Genomic DNA, 20,448 nt, shown 5'->3' on the forward strand with positions numbered 1-20,448 from the left:
TCAACCCAGGGATTGAAATTTAAATTCACCTCCCGCGAATCTCGTCTGCTAAGCAGGTTCATTTGTAGAGATTCTTATCAGGGTGGTAAAAGAAGAAATAAGTAATTTAACCAATAAATAAATACTTTACTTTTAAATATATTTCTTGTATATACAGAATATCCTATATAACATTGTGGCACGATTTACAGTTTTGATACGGTGCGATCATCTTTCCAGTCTGACAACCTTGATGCATGGTCTACCGTACCGTTTTTTGGCTTCTTCGATGAAAGCATTTTCCATCTGTCTGACAATCTCGTTGAAGAATAAATTCGACAACTGAGAATGAAGTACTGACTTAAACTCGAAAGAGAGAGAGAAGTCTATAACGCAGGTCTGCTCATTGTTCTTCAGTCCAGGACTGAATACCCACAGCGTATTCAAGTGGTTGAAAAGTTTCCCATCGCTGCATTCAGCTTTCACCAAACGCGGGTGTATCATTGTCACTTTTGAGGTATAGCTCTCGTTTATTGGCGGAAATCCAATGACCAAACTTGCGCTCAGGAATCCATCGCTTTTGGACATTATATCAGACCTCTTGCAGAATGGTACGAAAGTTTTGTAGTTACCAACATCAGCAACGACCTTGAACATCTGCTCCATTGAGAAACTGTGGTAAATGGTTATATTAGTATTACTTTCGTTGCTTACTTCAGAAAACAAAAATTCTGTTTATTAAATGTTCTATTTTCTATCCTTACCCAACAAGTTTTCTGCCCTCAAATTCTTTGCACCTATTTTGGTTTCCTAGGTTCATAAATGTTCTCTTCAGATTGGCCTTGACTTTGTAACTTTTTCCAATTTGCAAAGTGCAACTTTCAACCAACCGTTTATAACTGAAAAAAGAGAATAGTGAATGGAAAAATGTTTCAAAATCTTTAAATTTAATTCTTTTCGAAGGTTTTTGACAGAGAACAGTGACAAAAAGATATTTCAATTTTGATAACCTAGCTATTTTCGCGATATAACCATGCCTGCGAAATTACTTATCGATGTTAATAATTGGTTATGATATTAGAGATTAATCGACGTGAAACAGGTGCAACAATCTTACCTGTACATTGTGGTGTTGCACTTTTTGACAACGCGGTAAAACCCTCAACCTGACGCGCGCTGAAAGTCCAACATCGTGTGCGCCAATCTGTCCATAGTCCACACCTGCTGCAAGAATTCGCAACAATCATGATGCAATTACAATGCAGAGTGCAGTGCTAATGATAGAACTGTACTTTTAACATTTATGCGCACGTTTTTTCGATGATTTTTCATTTTCGCTGATTCTGGATACGCCAACACAGGCATCGATGTATTGCGTAACATTTGGAAACCGAGAAAAAATAGGATTAGGTATACTTCGGTCGATTTGGTTTATCTTGGAATATCGTATCTCAAGGTCTTTCAGCGCCTCTCGTTTTTTCCGAGGAAACCATAATCAATGCGCATTTTCGATCAAAACGTTGTCCGTGAGGTTAGGTTATATATATATATATATATATATCTTTAGTTAACGGCGTAGTTTAGCAAAATATAAAGCAGCATATATTTAATTTGTATTTATTTGCAGGATTCATTTTAAGATCGAATACATACTCAGCTATCGTATCCGTATTAACTTACGTTTAGAAATTCACAGCGTTTCTAATGTGATTTAAATCACGCGCCGCGCAACGATATTTCGATATTTCGACATTCTCGATTAGTGATGAGTTCGCACTGATTACGCAACGTTCTAGTGGCAGTTTGTGAATCGCGGTAGGCGGACGTAAAAATGGCAAAGATTTTCCCGACAAATTGCCGAAATGTCATTCGACAGGTACGTAATACTTGGTGCTGTTTTGCTAATTGGGACTTAGAAATTCACGTGATTTTTTCTCCTACTATTCGTTTTGAAGTTTTGCAAAATTTCATCCTTTTTTCAACCCTGTCATGACATAACAGATACCCACCTACTACGTTGACTGCCTACTATAGTTGTTTTCAGACTCGTAATCAAAGTTATTTTGTACTGTATTTATTCAGCAGACTGTTATCATCGGTTTAAAATTAAAGCCGAGTGTTTTCACTTGTGATAATTAAACCGTTGTTGACTCAATATTTTCCTGTATAATTTCGCCCGGAATGCGGTGCTACATCGTAGTTAGAATTTTAGGTTGGGCTTTAACCAATGACAACATAAGTTACGCTTTATCTCGCAAACAAAATTTCCAAATATAAATCTGAAAACATAGGAACTTTCAGCAGCATGCCAACATTTGAATACCTCAGTTGATGAGTCGCAATTTATTTACTGTTCGTTTTATTTATAACCTTTCACTCGCTCTTCTCATTATCAATTTGAATCCATTTCACAGGTTCGTGGATTGCATTCATCCACGGTCCAAAATGCTGAAGCCAGATTGAAGACTTTCAGCATTTACCGATGGAATCCCGACAAGCCTGATGAGAAACCGGACATGCAAGATTACAAAGTTGACTTGAATTCGTAAGATTCCAGTACTGTTTTTTTGCAAATCAGATTTATTTAATATATTAACGTTTTTGAAATTTACCACAACCTGCAAAACATTACACGATAATCATCATCTTATTCATTTGCAGATTTTGTGATATCCTCTTGTCGTCATTCCTCTGGATGCAATTACCTGTGAAACTAATTTCATTGAACTGCCTATATCGATCCTAACAGCCTTAATACACAAGTAACTTCTTTCTGCAATATTTCATTTCTTTGGTTATTAATGACATAAAAATTTTTTCAGATGTGGTCCCATGGTATTAGATGCTTTGATTAAGATTAAAAATGAGGTCGATCCAACTTTGACTTTCCGCCGTTCATGTCGGGAGGGAATCTGCGGTTCTTGTGCAATGAACATCGGTGGAACGAACACTCTTGCCTGTATTAGGTATGACTTTCACAATGCTTGAAGATTTTTATCTGCGCCTGCGTGAGTTCCTGTTCTTGACTCCAACATTTTTATACAGCAAGATTGACACAAACCTTAGCAAGAGAACTAAGATCTATCCATTGCCTCATATGTATGTCGTAAAAGACTTGGTGCCAGACATGAACCACTTTTACTCTCAATACCGCAGTATACAGCCATGGCTCCAACGTAAAGATGCTAAAGAAAGTGGTAGCCAGCAATACCTGCAAAGTGTTGACGATCGTAAAAAGTTGGTTAGTATTCCGCCAATCTATAGCGCATGTCATCTATTAATTTATTACAAAGTGTATCCTTCAGAAAATAACCAATGTAATATTATATTACAGGATGGTCTATACGAGTGCATTTTATGCGCGTGCTGCAGTACTTCTTGCCCGTCTTATTGGTGGAATGGAGACAAATATTTAGGCCCGGCAGTTTTGATGCAGGTAATTATGTCGTGATTAATTGAAATGGCGTTGGTCTCACCCTTTGCGCAACGATACAGGCTTACCGGTGGATCATCGACTCAAGAGACGATTTATCCAAGGAACGTCTCGAGAAACTAAGAGACCCGTTCTCAGTCTACCGTTGCCATACAATTATGAATTGCAGTCGAACATGCCCTAAGGTAAGTCTGTTTGCAGTGAACATTATTGAATCGGGTTAATATGAAATCAGTGAGGATTATGGAAAGCCTATAAAATTGAAATAAAAATATTTAATCATGCAAAAAAAAAACATTAAAAAGATCATTACTCTCAAAAGTTTAATTATTTGAATATTGGTTTTTATGAAATGTATAAATTCTTTTCAACTAGGGGCTGAATCCTGGTAAGGCAATTGCAGAGATAAAGAAGTTGTTAGCTGGTGTTATAGAAAAGGGTGAACCGGGTCTCAACACTACTGCTCTGCACAATTGAGTATTGCTTGTAGGAATTAGTCAGATATAAGAGTTATTTGTGCACAGTATTGCCGTGCATAGACGTATAAATGTGCAAGCAATGTATACGTACACCATGGTATGTATGCATGTATTTATATATGTATGTACATAAAATATCAAAAGCATCACTAAAGTGATTCGGTACTTTTTGAAATGTTAATTTTTCTCCAGTTATAATTTAAACTTATTGTAACGCTCTTCTGACATACTTATACTCTATGTTTGATGCATATGTAGAAAAAAATTACAATTTCACGATTGTTACGTCGGCATACTTGTTATTAACGAATCCGTGTAAAATTTCTACAAAGTTAATGACCAGTATTAATATGCAATGAACATTACTTATTTATCATGAGGTGAAATTTAGTTCTATGAGTAACGGTATAAAAATAAATTAACCGTGTATTGAGATTCAAAGATTGTAATTTATTATTTGAAATATAACATTCTTGTAAGATATGCAGAAAGAGATTTGATATTATTATAGTAAAATTTGCCTATCTCTAAGTCTACTAAAGTGCAAGATTTAATTAGTTTATTACTTTCTTCACGGTTCCGATGCCATTCTGATTCTCGCTGTCTCTCGCGATCGATTGTGCACTTCAGCAGTACGTAGAGTTATACCAAATATGTCCTCGTGGTATCGATTTTCATCCTGACAAAAATTGACATTCAAGTGTTATGAAGTATTTGTATATTAGGTAATATATTTACTGATCACATTGGCATGCTGTTATAAAATTAGAGAGATTGATTGCAGATTGACGAAAGGATTGTTTCTATAATAGGTTGCGAGAGAAGTTTTTTCCGTTAAATTATCATCTGTAAAATATGGCATTACCCTCAAGGATAGCATATAAGCCTCAACTTCCTTATTACTGAGCCTGCCATGTGTCTGAATAATCTGTTTCAAAGTTTGATAAACGTCCTCTGCCATTGTGCAATCACCACACACATAAAAATGGCCTTGCTCATGTACTAGCATCCCAAATATCTGAGAAGCCTCTGCTTGAATCAAATCCTGGACGTAAGTCTGTAAAATTTATGATATGTTTCTGACTCTAGTCATTTACCACTTAAGAATTTAATCAGCTGTGTCCAATCTTAAATTTACCTTCTTCACTCCAGGCTCGCGCGATAATGCGAGAAATACTTTGTCCAATATACCAGCTTTAAGCATCGCGTTCTTTTCCTCTCTGTACAAATCTAAATCCCGTTGCCGACAGCCAAAGAACAACCAGGTCTTCCCTACTTTTATGTCTGCAACGAAAATTTAATAGAATTTGCAGTCAAGCTAAAGGCAATGGTGATGGATTTAATTTGAAAGTTCTCTACCTTTGGAGAGCCTCATTTCTGAAAGTCTGTGATGCCAGAATCCACGGAATGGTGCAATCCCGGTTCCTGGGCCAACGAGTATCATCGGTGCTCTTTTATCCAATGGCATGTAGAAGTTTGGCGCACTGAAAAGTTGTCCATATTAAATATATAAATATAAAAGACTGTTTCTTTTCTGCATTTTTCGCTGTATTGACCTTCGAACGAAAACGTAAAGTGATTCGCCATCTGCCAACTGGTGGAGATAATTTGAACAAACTCCATAATGCATTGGCCCTGTACCATCTTGGGTCTTGTACTGAACAACGGCAACTGTGAGATGTATTTGTCCCTGATGGACATTAGGTGATGATGAAATACTGTAAAATCTTGGCTGCAAAGGCGTAAGCTGAAGAATCAAAAGTGATGCGAGTGGTCTAACAGACGGAAACTCTTGGAGAACTTCTAAAAGATTTGGGAATTTCCAGTGACGCCAATCCTCGTATGCCGTTGAATTCTGATGTAGAAAAAAAGAAAGCAGATATTTTGTCAAATCTCTAGTAAGATTAGTAGTAGAAAATACGAAATTTTCTAAAACATATAATTGTTATTATTCTTAAGATTTTTCTTACGTACAGTCGCTAGTTCAGTGAGCTGCGCTTGTTCTTCTGGGTTTGTTGCTATTGATGCAAAATATCGCAAAAGATTTGGAGTTGGTGGGGTAGTTATGTCCAAAAATCTTGTTAGCAACATTCGTAACGAGTTTGGTAGATAGCGTTCATGTGGCATCCAAGTTTTCACAATGCCTGCATGTTTAAAAACAAGGTCAATCGTGAAATTTGTTTTGTAATGTATCTCGACGCAAATACAACGAACCATTTGGAGTGTGAGACTGCTTCTGCATTTGCAATTCAATCGATATGTCCGGATCTACATTGGTCTGAAGACGCTCTATAATACTATTAACAAGTTGAGCTCTGTTGCATGCAAAAACACCCAAGTGATCGCCTGGCTTGTATTTCAATTCCATTCCAGCAATTTCGTCAAGTTCAAGCAATAATGTAACACCGCTAAAGATGGGAGAACAAACATTATTACACTTGTACTAAAGTTCACCCAATTTCTAACTGTATCCCAAATTTGCTTACCTAGAGTTACTGCCGTTCAAATTAGTTTTTCGTAACATGTTGCACGACATGACGTTTCTCGAATGGCACTTCTTCAATGCTGAAATGTAAAACATATTATTGTCAGGGAGGGTTGAGGGTAAAATATAGAGAAATTTACCTGTAGCAATTGGCTGTGGGTCAGCCTCAACAAAGCGCACTGCGGCTGGTGATAAAACGTCGGAGCCCAATGACAGGGCAACTTCTAACAAAGTCTCATCATCATCCAAGCAAAATGTTTCACATGCGACCTGAAAAGTGAAATACGATATCAGAATAGGTTAAAGTGAAATTACTTTTTATTCGGCTAATAATGTCTTTATATTTTGAATTTAGGAGCCGAATGCAACTGTCAATTTTTTACAAACCGTAAATGTATCTGCCGCCCATTTCCTGAAAGCCTGTTCCTGTCCACACATCTCGTCTCCCTGTGCCAAGCGCAGCAGACGTTCGCCCCCTAGTTCACCAAGCAGATTATCCACGTAACGTCCGAAGGCGCAAAAGTTTGGATATGCTGATGATCCCAATGCAAAAACTGCAAACCTATAATGGAAAGTAATTGTAAAATTACACATCAATTCGCGTCTCATTTTATGCATCAAGTTCGTATCAACGAACCTGACATTGCTTAATGGCCCAAAAGTATCCTCGGCTTGAGATTCGGTGAAGGAGCCACGAAGGGAATCCAACCGGTCTAATTTCTTAGAACTTCCTAATTCTGTCTGGCTGTTTGCCTTTATAAACGACTTGGAAGTTGCCAGACTGAGAATATAATAATAATTTTATAGTAAGATTAAATTCAGAGCAATTTTTTACCAGTTGCATCAGATGAATCTTTGATAGCAGTGAAAGAATGGAAGCAAAGTACCTGATCTTATTTTCATTGTTTGAGTAGGTTTCATTCATTTTCATCGCGTACAAGTTTTGAGCGAATGCCTGAAAGATGTAAAAAATTTGATTATAGGAAGTAACATATATTCTCATGGATGAATAATTACTCACTTCTCCATTTTCAGGCGGATCACCATTTCCAAAAGTAGATGTAATGACCAACAATAATGCTTCGTGTTCAATATTGCTGATGTCGTAATCTGCCATGCAGTGAACCTGTAGAAAATTTAGTGAAACTGGTATATTTCAGTCAATTATCAGGTGAGATTTCAAGAGCATCTTTTATTTATTTTTTCACCTGAGAATGAAACGCATGCCCAAGAAGCTCTCCAAGTTTTACCGCGTACATTTCTGATGTTTTTGTTTCCGTAGCAAAAAGTACCGTGGCTTTAATTCGACGGGATAAAGCTCGTCCAAATAATTTTGACGTGAATTTCACAGCTCTGTAACAAAAAATGATTGCACGATGTCAGAGCGCCAGCTTGAAAGGAATTTTCAAAAGGTCAAATAAATATTGAACATTAACTATCGTACCTAGCTATTTGCTTAAAATGAAACTTTCTCCTCGGTTTTTTTGAAAACGATTTCTTGTCTCGTCCTTTCTTCCACTGATGAGTTTTCCAGGCAGGGTCCTAAAATTTTGCGAATTGTAATTTTTATCCATACTTGCGAAAATTAGCAGTAACAATAGAATGAGACTTTCTGTATCATCACCTGATAATCGTATGATGGTTTAAGATAGTATAATGCCATTTCTTGGTGAAATACTGGAGTGGCAGAGCCAGAAATAGGCGGAACAATCCACAGCCAATCTGCTGGACAACCGTTGCGTAGACGCATTTCATTTTCATAATGTTTCATGAACGATTCTGAGGCCGTATGATGATCGACAATTGTTACATTTTTCATCTAAACATCATGAAAGCAACTGTTATAACTTCACCATTGAAGATTTGGAATTGAATGACGCACCTGAAAACTGTGAAGCACCGCGACATTTGCCTCTATCATAGCTTTGTCTCTCCACAGTGAACTCGCTGTTCTGGTATCCAGGCCCATATGAGTTGCGATAGTCTGAAACACGTGCAAAATATATGCATAATTGCGATGAAGAAAACTCAACATCTAGTCTAATTTACCTCCAACATATTGTAACGCTGAATGTCGCAAAGATCTCGAGAGCCTATTTCTGTGCTCATGTACCATCCGTTGAATGGCGCGGCAGTGAATTCCAGTCCACCACAATCGAATATCATACCAGAAACAGCTGGTACTGCAAACCACTTGAGATTTAATTTTTCGAACCACTCGTATCTGAAAGTCATTTGAAGATCATACAGTGAAAAATATCCAAATTTGGAATCATCTTACTGCAAGTGTCTGTGACAAACTTGTTCGATAAAAGGTATAATAGTTACGTCGGATGGCTGAGAGAAACTTCGAGTACAAGTTCAGTCGGAATGTCAAAGTAGTCAGGATCGTGTCCATTCGCTGATAACACTAGTGGCAATATATCAAATCTTGTTCCAGAACCCCGCCATCCAAGCTTCATGCAGAGCTAAGGAAGTGATTTACAATTATACTTCAATGACGATAGAGATGAAATGGAAAATTGCTTGAATCTTTCTGGAAATATCATTCATTCCTGACAAACCTCTGTAAATTCTACGTTTACTGGATCTCCTGTGATTGTACCATCAGCGTTTTTGTAACCAGCGTAGCTAATGAGCTGTTGATTCCAGACTTTATAATCATGCTTGCCGTCGGTTCGTTGTGGAAAGATGGTGATTGCTGATCTACAATACAGTGAGAATGAAATTTGTGTTAGTATTTTATAAGTCAAATGCATCAAATGATTATTCACCTGATATTTCCCTTGTTTGTACTGTACTTGATGTGGTTGCAGAGTGCCTCAAACATGCCACTAGTGGTTGTCACATATCGACAGTCAAAAACCTGGTGAATTTTATTATTTCAAGATATTATACATATGCAAAGCATTCATAGCTCTTCTTAATTTTTTCAGCAAAAATCACCGAACCTGCAGTTTTGACCACTGAATCCGTCCAATGCAACGAGCCGCATTTCTCCAGGCCAATTTTGCTCCATACACCAACTCTGTTTCTGTGAGTTGGTACGTACTCGCGCCCAACACTTCTCGCCGTATGCTTTCCCAGCGTGATCGGTGCGCATCGCTGTTCAATCTACACATTGAATTGAGCGCATTGAGACTTAAGGTGTTTACACAGATATTCAATATTGATATCGTAATTAGGTTTTAAAAAACATATGTAATCTGTTTTCAGATACATTACCGTCTAATCGACGCAAAGTATTGATCGAGAAAATCTTTAGCATGTACTAGAATTTCATCTTTTGAACGTGGCTCTGTGCTGTGATTAGGCAAAGACATTATGCTGCCCAAACAGACTTCACTGGAGCAATGCGTTTTCTGGAAAATAAATTTAGCGATGTTATCGAGTTTAATGTTGATGCGTAATATAGCGGAGTAACAAATTTTAAGTTTCAAGCATTATTGCATCCGTTTCCTGTAAATGCTATAACCATTGAAGACATGAGTTTTTCTGGCAACGATCATAATATTGTTTACTTTCAAATGTACAGTACACACTAAGTACGTATACGTATAATTCATTTGAAAAAGCAATGTTACACTAACATTGGCAAATATTTTTTATATCCTTTTTACTGTATGTAAGTACTGATATTGTATAATATGGTTCAGATAAAACGCAAGGATACCGTGAACAATGAATTTCAATCATGACGGGTGAGTATGTGATATTCTAAAGCAGTTAAAATGTTCATTCAATCTTAACAGCTTCTGCTTCTACAATTACACGTACAGATAATTTTATACATCAATGTTCGATCACGTTCCTGTTAACAATCACTACCAAGCAATGAATGGGTATGCATGTGCATGCATAAATTGTAAGGCCTAAACAGTTTTCTAATTCGTGTACCATTCAATGTTTTCTTTGCTTAATTTAATCTCATCGACAAAGGATGATGAAAAAATTTTTAAAAAAACAAAATAATTATTACGACGAAATGAACAAGTAATACAAAGGTGTGTGTTTAAACTTTATATATGTTAATTGAAGGATCAAAATGAAAATCAAAACGTGAAGGAAATTTTTTCCATTTTACTGAATTTATTTGAAATGGTAAAATTCTATCGATTTTTCCCGCTGATATACGAATGACTTATGAACGAAGAATAAAAAAATTGTACCGTGTCTGGGGATTCAAATCTACGGTATGAAGTTGTTTAAATGTTCGTAAAATATGAGAATTAAAAAAAAAAAAAAAAGAAAAAGTCTAATTCTCGTCTTTTGGATGTAAATTCAATTTCAAAATTGAACGATATAAGCCAATATAATTGCTAAAGTATAACCGACGATCAGTGTGATTATTTCTTGTTAAGATTCTCACATTGAGAATAACAAGGAGTTATCGAGGGTTAATTTGTTGCGATCGATATATATATAATTTATATTAAAAAGAAAATCATTTGATATAATTCTAAGATTATATCCGAACCTCGGCATTGTTGCTGTGAAGAGAATCGAACGCTTCTGTTTTGTATATAAGATTTCGAAGTTTCGTCGGTTTTCTCTGACACGGAGGCGCAGCTTCGTGGTCCTTCATCTCGGCAAATACGGGACGAGTAGATCTCTTTCAGTTTCGTCCCTTCCGTTTTTCTTCCTTCCCTCTCCTTTTCTTCCAAAATTCTTGCCCAACGTTCGCGGCTCTCGCTTCCGCGATCTGCGCGATCTATATATACATATATATATATATATACCGTACCCTTCCCTTGGTCAATGAAAGCGACTTAAATTATGTCTGCCCCCGGATTCGAGGACGCGGAGTGCCGAAAGTGGGAGGACCGAAGACGCAGCCCAGCATCCTCGACGGTTGCTAACATGCGCTGTGAACGTATATATCATCGATTTACCACGAGTTTCAAACCAGGTGTTTTGTGAAAACCGCGCCTAGACAGGGACTGGTTAATGTGCCTAATTGATTTTCAGGAACGCCGAGCTTTATTCACCACGTTTCACGTATCCCGATATGATCGTATCGTATCCTCATCGATTTACAATTATTCCCACGGGTTTGGTTTCAGATCAAGTATTATATGATGTAAAGAACGTTTATTTACTTATTTATTTATTTGTTTGGTAATTTTTGGCTCGGCGTCACTATACATACGATGTATGTAAAACTCGTTTTTCAACGTATTAATTGATATACGTAAAACGGATCTTCGGTCAATACAAGTAATGAATATTGAGTACTTTTACAGGTCGTAGAAAGTACAGATTATTTTTCCGACAATGGGTTGTTACGAAGAGCCTCCGGCTATGTATTTCTAAACCAATTGCTTGCAATGAAATAATTAATCATGAATATTTTTATCATGTACTGCTTATCTGCAATTTGATGACATAAAACGAAAATTAACAATAATGATCAAGTAAAGTGTATGTAATTAATCAATTGTTGATTTCATACAAGTATTGAGAATCGAAATTAATGTATAGTCGAGGAATCTGATTTGTCTGTTTTGAGTTAATGGACTATGATATGTATGGTAAAATGCAGAGAAAGTGCAAAAAAATTAACCCCTGAAGTTAGCAAGAAAGTAAATATCTACCAACCGATTAGACATGATCGTATTGATAATTTGAATTTTAAAACACTAGTCGCAATCGATAACTCTCGATCGCGCGCTTGATACCGCGATTGTCTTATTTTTTCATGTCAAAGAGCCATATTCAGAGTGCAGAAACTCAAATCTGAGGATTCTGGGTACTCACAATCAGTTTGAAGCTGCAATTCGAACATAACGATTTTCACGCTTTGCGGTCGAGTTGCATAATAATTTGAAATCAAGAGAGAAAAAAGAGATTAGACGAAACTTCAAGTTTAATCAAACTCATTTAAAGCGAGCCTGCTGTATAATTTACTATGGAGAAACGATCGTATAGCGAGTATGATCCGAAGTCTGTCTCTGTCGCAGGAACCGTACGTAACGTATTCTCTTTGCATTTTTTTCTCAAATCTAGAGACTATTTCGTTTTATAACTTTATTATTTAATTACCGGCTGTCGTAGTTTCTGAACGATTTTTCCAAAAAATATAGAAAAGAAAAGCGATAAGTGCTATTGACCAAAGCGACAATCCTTCGTCAACGCGAAAAATTGCCGGCCACACTAGCAGTTGGAGTAGAATTGAAAACCACACGCCGACCATGAATCTGACTCAGATTGAAGGGCAGTCTATGTCTCAGGAGGTTGTAATGAGTAGCTCTCAAGACGTGGATGATCCATTGACCAATAATCTACAAAGTTTATTGGAGATATGGAATAATAATGCGACGCAGGGTGAATTAATTTTAGTTGACGATGATCAGGTGAATGAGAATTTTTTTATTCCGAAATATTTAGCTCTTAAAATTAAAAACAGTTACTATGTGATTTTCCCGGGTTACAAAGTCACTTTATATACTATATTTTTTGTAAGTACAAGTGAAAAGTCCAATCAATGCGTGTATATAGAATTATAATTATTGAAAATTTGAATCACGCATTTTAATGTGTTTCCGATTCGTACAATTTGTACTGCAGCATCAGCAGTTGACGGAAATGGAAGAACAACTCGCGCAGGCTAAGTTGACAATCAAGGGTTTGGAACAAAGGCTTTCCAAGGCCGTCGAACGCAAGATCGTAATGAAGAATATTATTCAAGACCAAGTTAAAAGGGGGGATGAAATTACGAAAAGGTGATATTTACCTTCAACTGACAAGATCATTGCTGCTGTTGCTAGTACCTCACAACTGCATCACACACCTCATACTTGTTAGGGTGATTCTTATTTTAGTTATGTCGGAATTTCTTCGCATTTACCGCCCAAAAGTAATCCATATATATAGGAAAAAAATTGACCGCAACCCTGAATTTGTCCGACAACTCTAACACGCCCGCCATGCAGTCGAATTTTTACATGGAAAAATGCATTCATTTAAAATTTTTTTAAGAAAATTATTTATTTCTTTAAAATTATATATTGTAAAAAAAATTCTTGCGCCTATTTTATGGGAAATTTTTTTATTTTATACATATATATATATATATATGTATGTGTGCGTTGATCACTTTTGGGGCAATGAGTGTGAAAAAATTCCGACATGACCAAAATAAGAACCACCCTAATATATTTATACATGTTGGTGCCGTAATCAAAGTCCTATCGAATAGCGACTATAACTTTTTACAAGTTGTGTATGATATTGACATACAATATTAATTATTTCGTACTGATTCCGTTCCTTTTGACAGGCAAAATGTCGTTTTCGACTTGATGGCTGTCGCAGAGGAGCACTTCGAGAGCGCAGAGAAGACGCTCACAGAATGCGAGGAGGTCGAAGATGACCTGGCAAAATTGTATAATAACGCTAAACTAAAGCAGCAGGAGACTAAGAATATTCTGACCGAATCGTTTGATAAATACCGTAATCTTCTCACTTTACTTTCACCTTCATAAACTTTGACTCTGACAACCGACCAACGTTATTTTTCATCATTATCATTTGAAGGTGAAACTGAAACAAAGGAATTGGTAGAGCAATTGGCAATGTTAAACAGGCAATCGTTGATCGATGAAACTAGGTATCAACAGCTCGAAGATCAATTATCGGATTTGACTCGCCTTAATTCTGAAGTTGATCTTAAACAGGAGATGGCTGAAAAAACATATAATGAAAATCGGGTAAAACACGCCGAAGAGATGAGTAAAATATCTGAAATCAAAATGAATATTGAAACAAAATTGAAATTGGAAATAGAGGAGCAGTCGAAATTGGAAGTTGTACGTGTCTCGCAAATATTATTTTCAAACCCAGAGTTGGTTTTTAAAGAAACTTAGCTCTGGTGTAAAATTCCGTTAGATGAAGATAGTAGTAGAAACGTAGTGAAACTGTACCAAAAATCGTAGAAAAAATAGCCATAGAATTAGTTTTCTGTTTTTCTGTTTGCGGGTTTTCACGCATTTTCTGTACGTTTTTATCCGCATCTAATGAAATTTTTACGAATAGTTTATAATTAGATCAAATCGATCTTCTTGTCTTCAGGAAAATGAAGGAATTTTAAAAAAGGTTGACGAGTATCGCTCAAAATGTGAAGCGCAGCAAGCTACGTCCGCTCAGTATAAGGAACAGATCAAATACTTGACTACCACTTGCTGTGAGCTGGAGGAAGAAGAAGCGAAATTGAACACTGAACTTCTTGAATCAAATAGCTCACATTTTGCGTCAATTTCAGAAAAAGATTCAGAATTAGCTGAGTGCAGGTAATTTATCGTGTAAGTCGACGACAATGCCGACATTTATTGTACCCTTAGTAATCATAACTCACACATGTGCATGTATTCAAATTTAGAAATCAATTGGAGGATTTAAGATCGAAGGTCGCAAAAGCGTCCGAAGAACTCATTAAAATTACCGAGGATAATAAAAATTTATCTGAAACTGATGTCAAAGCTGTTGACGAAATGAACAGATTGACTGTAAAGTTACAAAATAAAGACGGCGAGGTACGTATTACTTATAGTGTAATAATTACCGCCAAGATTTCCTCGCACTATTTTCCTTGCAATAAAATCTAACTTCATTTTAGTCATCAAAACTGAACGCCGATTTAAGTAATGCCTTGACGGAGCAAGAAGAATTGTCTTTGAATTATGAGAGCCTAAACGTACAGTTAACAGCGCTGAAAGATCAAAACTGTCGGGCTAAATCAGAATTTGAAACATGGGAAATAACGCAAAATCAAAAGCTTAGAAACATATCCGAAATGAACAGACAACTTGCTACATCCGAGCATGATTTGAAGAATGTATCCGACTATGTCACCAAACTCGATTCAGAACTCGCCAATAAAGAAGCGAAATATTCTGTACAATTGAATCAGTATGAGAAGACTATTGAAGAAAAGGATTGTAAAATTGCCGATTGTTCAAAAACGCTGGTAAATTTGCAAAATAAAAAGAAGCACAACGAATTGGAGTATAAAAAAAAACTGAAGGTGAGAATTGAACCTTTTCTTTTCATTTATTCACTATTACACTTGATTTTAAGTTTAATCATGAGTTTCTTAATCAGATAAAAACAAACTTGGCGGAGCAATGCCAAGTAGCTGACCATGCAAAAGAGATCCAAGAACAAAAAGCGAAAATCGATATTCTCCAAAATCAGATATCGGTTGAAAAGCTGAAGCTTGAGCAGAATGGTTTGAAAGAACAAGAATTAAATAAACAAAAAGAAATCGAAGATTTGAAGTTAGTGGAATTGCAATCCAAATTTGTCGATCTTAAAGCCAAATACTCTACTGCTAAAGAACGAAACAACGATCTTCGTACCAAATTGCAAAAAATTGAAGAGTCGAAGCAAATGACGAACACGGGGACGTCGCTGTCCATTGTCTCAAGTCCACTCCTCGGAATGAGTTTCGCTAGACCCGAGGTACCATATTTGAGTATAACCGATCATCGTATTTTTGGACGTTGGATATTGAACACTCCGAATGATGTGAATAATTTAAAATATCTCGCAACGACCTGCATAACGTTTAAACTAGATAGGATATTGCATTACTGTCATTTACAGGGAAGTATAATTTCATCGACACCCGTTCATAGTCCGACTGGGACTGAAATGGCACAGTTAGAAATATCTTCCGACTTAAGTAGTATTGACGGAATGCAAGCAGTAAGTACATTCCATACCTTGATTAAATTCTTGTATTGCGCACGAAAAACAACCAATGGTTTTATCTTTTTTATTCAGATTACAGAAATAGAACGCGAGTACGAAAAGTTGAGTCAGTCTAATAAAACTGACGCTGTAAAATTAAGTCAAACAGATAGGACAGAAAATACCGGCTCAACATCATCTGCAATTGCTGTGGTAAGACGATATGCTATCCACATGAACTCCACTGACGTTATGATTTAAACGGATTTTCACGCGGTTTTTTTTTCTTTGTGTTGTTCTTTCATATCCAGGTACCACCGCAACAGAGAAGCAGAAAATCTTACAAGCCATACTACAAACGAAAGTAAACATAGACGTGAAAGCGTTACATTTTTTTGCACACGTAATAATAATAATTATCATTTCACAAGGATTCATGGATGCCATGAATTAATCAAGAAACAACGTACAGAAAATACCTTAATTATTGATAAAAAGTCGTGTGTTTAAAAAAATTTTCACCTTTATTTTAACTACCAACAAATAATATATAATAATATGATCAAAATATTGAGCGTAGTTGGTCTCTGATTCCGAAGCAGAATGCTACGTACACAATTTTTCACATTCTTTCAATAGAAACCACTCTATAAGTATATCTTCATATGGGTTTGGTGTATAAATATTCTTATCCATCACCAATTTACGTACATATTAACATATTAAACAGTCTACAACAATAGTGTAAATGTAGATAAATAAAGAACTTTGTTCTATTTGACGGGTCTTATAGAAACAGACGTATTTCGGCGGGCCGGATAGAATCGACGTATTTCAAAAAATGCTACAAGTTGTGTATAGCGCTCTGTATACACTAGATGTAGCGTTTTTTGTCAAAATATATCTGTTTTCATAGAACCTATCGAATTTAGGTATATACTATATATAATATATCACTGTATTATGAAAACTAGGTATTCACACTTGCACATTATTATCGTCCGTCGATTGGTGCTGAGGAAGAATCCCATTTCATAGACCGATCAATGGCCATTTTCCATTTAGAATATCGAAGATCCCTTTCTAAAATTTAACATTCGTTCATGATACTGACTAAAACGTTTTTCTGAAAATATAAATCAACTCCCACCATCAAGATTATCTCATACACACCATCGTCGCTAATTTGTGGTGAAAACTTCGTAATTTGATCAGCAACAACGTCATTGATATCCAATAGTCCTATACCAACACCAGCTAGTATGGCTGCGCCTAACGCGGTAGTTTCAACCATGTTTGGCCTCACTGTTAAAAAGAATTGCATATTTTGTTTTATTTACTTTTTGTTAAACAAACAACAAAAAAAATTCCTTTGCAATTCGAAACCGACTACAACTGACCCACGCTAACTCCGGTCAAATCGGCTTGCAATTGCATTAGCAAATTATTAGCCGTCATTCCACCATCTACTTGCAATTCAGTCAAACTGGTCCCGGCGTCTTCCAACATTGCCTCCAATATATCTCTGGTTTGAAAGCACACCGCTTCGAGTGCAGCTCTGATTATGTGATACTGCTGAGTATCTTCAGTAATTCCACATATAACTCTGTGCACAGAAAATTGTCAAAATTTTTAGTCGGATCAAAGAAACACAAACTAATTTTATATCTGTTGTGAAATTTAGCTAGACGATATAGCGAATGAAAAAACTTGTACATTTGCTTCTATGAGGTAAAAATTGTAATGTCACTTAAATTACCCTCTGGCATCCTGCTGCCAATAAGGTGCGTATAACCCGGAGAAAGCTGGTACAAAGTAGACGTCACCAGAGCAACGTACTCTTTCCGCCAAATCCTGACTCTCTGTGACGTTGGCCATAAGCTGTATGTTATCTCGCAACCAGGAGAGTGCAGCACCAGCTACCGCGACTGATCCTTCCAAGGCATAGACGGCAGGTGAGCGCCCCAATTTATAAGCAACAGTTGTGATTAGACCTTGACTCGAGTCAACTTTCTGAAAGCGTTGTCAAATGTTACACAGATTTAGTTTTAGAAGAAATCTTTGCATTTTAGAACGAATTTGGATTTCATATTTCCTTGGGATACATACCACATTCCCGGTATTATAGAGTAAGAAACAACCTGTGCCGTAGGTTGCTTTTGCCTGCCCTCGTTTCAGACACAACTGACCTATCAGAGCTCCCTGCTGATCACCTACACACTGTGTAACAGCATTAACGTTACAAACAGCAGTACATACAAAAAATTGAAGTGTTGACAGTTTTTCTCACGTTTTCTCAGTTCAAAGTATCGTCTCATGATTAAAGTTTTAGTACAGTAGAACCTCGATTACGTGAATTAACTAACCTAGTTCGTATAACCGAAATGCAATTTTTATGTTAAGGTATAATAATATATACAACACAATTTTAAATCCATAAACAGTCCGTTTAAAACATCTAAATACATATGAAACATCTTTCAAATACAGAATGCTTATTTTATTACTTTGGTTTTACATAGTCGTCTATTGTCAATTGACGAACAGCTCCTACACTTTTTTTAGCAAGCAACAATTAAAATTTCGTACCAAAAATGTATTTTTTGCGCCAGCTTTTGGATAATTGAGTGTTTGGATGACCGAGGTTCTACTGTACAACAGTTTGAGTATCAAAGTGAACAGACTGTTGGGATGACTCACTTCTACACAAAAGCAATCATTCATAGCTGAACTCACCCCTGAAATGGGTATTCCGCTCAAGACTTCTGGGTAAGAGATATGCCCATATATTTCGGAGCAGGATCGAATTTCCGGAAGGATATCCAGCGGGATGCCAAAGAAGCGACAGAGCAATGGATCCCACTTCAGGGTCTCAATGTTCATCAACATTGTCCGAGATGCGTTGGAAACATCCGTCATATGGAGTTTTCCTTGTGTAAGGTTCTGCAAATATATCGCAATTCTAAGTAAGGCAAAGTATTACTGATACATTCAATGTAAGAGTAGACTGAGAATTTTCTCCTCTCGTCTACTTCTTTCACAAATTTATTGAACAAACCCAAATCAGCCAAGTGTCGACAGTTCCGAAAGCACATCTCCCTGCCTCAACAGCTTGCTTAACTCTTGGAACATTGTCAATAAGCCATCGGATTTTGAGAGCACTGAAATAAGGAGATATGGGCAGCCCACAAAGAGGTTTGAGGTAATTCTTGTTCCTTGTATTATTCGGCACATTATCCAAGATATTCTCAATCGTGGTCGTGGTCCGCATGTCCAGCCAAACTGAAACGAAAAAACGTGCATTTAACAAGCTTTTCCAAATTTTAAATTTCTACTCACTCCAAGGTAATGGAAAAAGACTCAAAAGTGTGAGCGAGAGATTCTATCTACCGATGGCATTGTGCAAGGGCTCTCCGGTTTCCTTGTCCCATACTAAAGTGGTTTCACGCTGGTTAGTAATGCCGATAGCTTTGATATCCGCCTTGTCTATGTCGATCGCTTTCAACTTCTCTATTGTCTTAATGATGCACTCATGCACCGCTTTAAGTATCTCCTTGGCATCCTGTTCGACCCATCCTTCTTGTGGGTATATATTCTTTATCTCGATCTGATGTGAGGCGACAACTTCTCTCCGCCGAACACTGAACACCTGTAAATATAATCACTTTCTCAAATTGATTCATGCCTCGATAAACCGGGTGTGGCAATTGATCCAGTTCAAAGGTTTGACGCAACACCGGATGTACATTGAAACATGGCTTGCTTTATCTACTCATCAATACCCTTTTAAACCTTCAGTTCTTTGTGTCAAAACATACTAATTTACTTACTAAAAACCTGGCACTGCTCGTTCCTTCATCAATCGCCCCAACAAGAGGACCAAATCGTCCAGTGCTCTCTGGCATGTTTACATAAATTATAATGTGCGCATCAGTGAGTGCCAATCGTCCTACGATCGCCCTTCGTTCTATAGTAGCAGTTATGTAATTAGGATAATAAAACGGAGGCTACGAGATGAGTGATTTCATAACCCACAAATATGTTTCGTGGGCGATAAACAAATATCTAAGATCGATTGGGGTTCAACGGTTTCCCCGCATTATCTGTGGCTCTATGGTTTGTGGATCATAATACGAAGCTACGCATTCACGAGATGATACGCAGGATATGTGGATGTGTGCGTAGTTGCGGTAGTTGCTAATGAAATGAACGATGCGCTTTCAAACATGACGGAGACCTTGATGAGCTGCACACGTTGATAAAAGTCAAAAACACGTGGCAGTTGTCGGCCACGATTTTTGACGGTATTAATCATCTTTCGGAACACCATGAGGCGTCATTTGTTTAATCAGGGTGTTCGATCAAGGGCGTAAAAAAATAAC

At 36.9% G+C, this 20,448-nt stretch overlaps 5 protein-coding genes and 1 long non-coding RNA gene across 9 annotated transcripts; 3 read left to right on the plus strand and 3 right to left on the minus strand.

The window, feature by feature from the left end:
• Positions 1–105: 105 nt before the first annotated feature.
• LOC107221625 (coenzyme Q-binding protein COQ10 homolog B, mitochondrial) lies at positions 106–1,440 on the minus strand. Of its 2 annotated transcripts, none has more exons than XM_015660677.2 (4): positions 1,291–1,440; positions 1,097–1,200; positions 744–878; positions 106–652 (listed from the first exon to the last, which is right to left on the minus strand). In XM_015660677.2, the coding sequence occupies exons 2-4, from the start codon at positions 1,102–1,104 to the stop codon at positions 208–210; spliced, it is 588 nt and encodes a 195-aa protein (XP_015516163.1). In that variant the 5' UTR covers positions 1,105–1,200; positions 1,291–1,440; the 3' UTR covers positions 106–207. The 2 variants fall into 2 exon arrangements, with proteins under 2 accessions (XP_015516163.1, XP_015516164.1); XM_015660678.2 differs by having other exon boundaries at positions 1,097–1,203; positions 1,291–1,432.
• A 279-nt stretch (positions 1,441–1,719) lies between these two features.
• On the plus strand, positions 1,720–4,374 carry LOC107221647 (succinate dehydrogenase [ubiquinone] iron-sulfur subunit, mitochondrial). The gene is made up of 7 exons (XM_015660716.2): positions 1,720–1,855; positions 2,394–2,524; positions 2,802–2,945; positions 3,025–3,220; positions 3,314–3,415; positions 3,475–3,597; positions 3,788–4,374. The coding sequence occupies exons 1-7, from the start codon at positions 1,811–1,813 to the stop codon at positions 3,887–3,889; spliced, it is 843 nt and encodes a 280-aa protein (XP_015516202.1). The 5' UTR covers positions 1,720–1,810; the 3' UTR covers positions 3,890–4,374.
• Positions 4,073–11,153, minus strand: LOC107221637 (nitric oxide synthase, salivary gland). Its single transcript, XM_015660701.2, has 24 exons — positions 10,854–11,153; positions 9,602–9,738; positions 9,328–9,490; positions 9,151–9,242; positions 8,941–9,082; positions 8,705–8,844; positions 8,426–8,600; positions 8,259–8,360; positions 8,001–8,195; positions 7,821–7,918; positions 7,585–7,729; positions 7,398–7,502; positions 7,264–7,331; positions 7,014–7,157; positions 6,764–6,938; positions 6,517–6,646; positions 6,378–6,456; positions 6,106–6,299; positions 5,866–6,035; positions 5,448–5,746; positions 5,251–5,375; positions 5,030–5,175; positions 4,757–4,948; positions 4,073–4,570 (listed from the first exon to the last, which is right to left on the minus strand). The coding sequence occupies exons 1-24, from the start codon at positions 10,959–10,961 to the stop codon at positions 4,463–4,465; spliced, it is 3,432 nt and encodes a 1,143-aa protein (XP_015516187.1). The 5' UTR covers positions 10,962–11,153; the 3' UTR covers positions 4,073–4,462.
• On the plus strand, positions 7,421–10,412 carry LOC124292858. Of its 3 annotated transcripts, none has more exons than XR_006902801.1 (4): positions 7,421–7,547; positions 8,817–9,092; positions 9,313–9,523; positions 10,033–10,412. It is a non-coding gene; the product is annotated as an uncharacterized LOC124292858 (long non-coding RNA). The 3 variants fall into 3 exon arrangements; XR_006902799.1 differs by having other exon boundaries at positions 9,593–10,055; XR_006902800.1 differs by lacking the exon at positions 7,421–7,547 and adding an exon at positions 8,551–8,691 and having other exon boundaries at positions 9,593–10,055.
• Positions 11,154–12,237: 1,084 nt separating the features above from the next.
• LOC107221616 (synaptonemal complex protein 1-like) lies at positions 12,238–16,548 on the plus strand. Its single transcript, XM_046730392.1, has 12 exons — positions 12,238–12,341; positions 12,460–12,729; positions 12,944–13,098; positions 13,656–13,828; positions 13,913–14,184; positions 14,447–14,664; positions 14,754–14,907; positions 14,991–15,398; positions 15,476–15,835; positions 15,980–16,081; positions 16,160–16,279; positions 16,378–16,548. The coding sequence occupies exons 1-12, from the start codon at positions 12,285–12,287 to the stop codon at positions 16,432–16,434; spliced, it is 2,346 nt and encodes a 781-aa protein (XP_046586348.1). The 5' UTR covers positions 12,238–12,284; the 3' UTR covers positions 16,435–16,548.
• A 23-nt stretch (positions 16,549–16,571) lies between these two features.
• LOC107221641 (glycerol kinase) lies at positions 16,572–20,294 on the minus strand. The gene is made up of 9 exons (XM_015660707.2): positions 19,897–20,294; positions 19,457–19,715; positions 19,125–19,348; positions 18,803–19,009; positions 18,176–18,286; positions 17,826–18,079; positions 17,467–17,672; positions 17,240–17,371; positions 16,572–17,149 (listed from the first exon to the last, which is right to left on the minus strand). Exons 1-9 carry the CDS (start codon positions 19,969–19,971, stop codon positions 17,061–17,063), a joined length of 1,557 nt encoding a protein of 518 aa, XP_015516193.1. The 5' UTR covers positions 19,972–20,294; the 3' UTR covers positions 16,572–17,060.
• Positions 20,295–20,448: the final 154 nt, after the last annotated feature.

Source organism: Neodiprion lecontei, chromosome 2 (genome assembly GCF_021901455.1).
Source record: "Neodiprion lecontei isolate iyNeoLeco1 chromosome 2, iyNeoLeco1.1, whole genome shotgun sequence".
Classification (NCBI taxonomy): domain Eukaryota; kingdom Metazoa; phylum Arthropoda; class Insecta; order Hymenoptera; family Diprionidae; genus Neodiprion; species Neodiprion lecontei.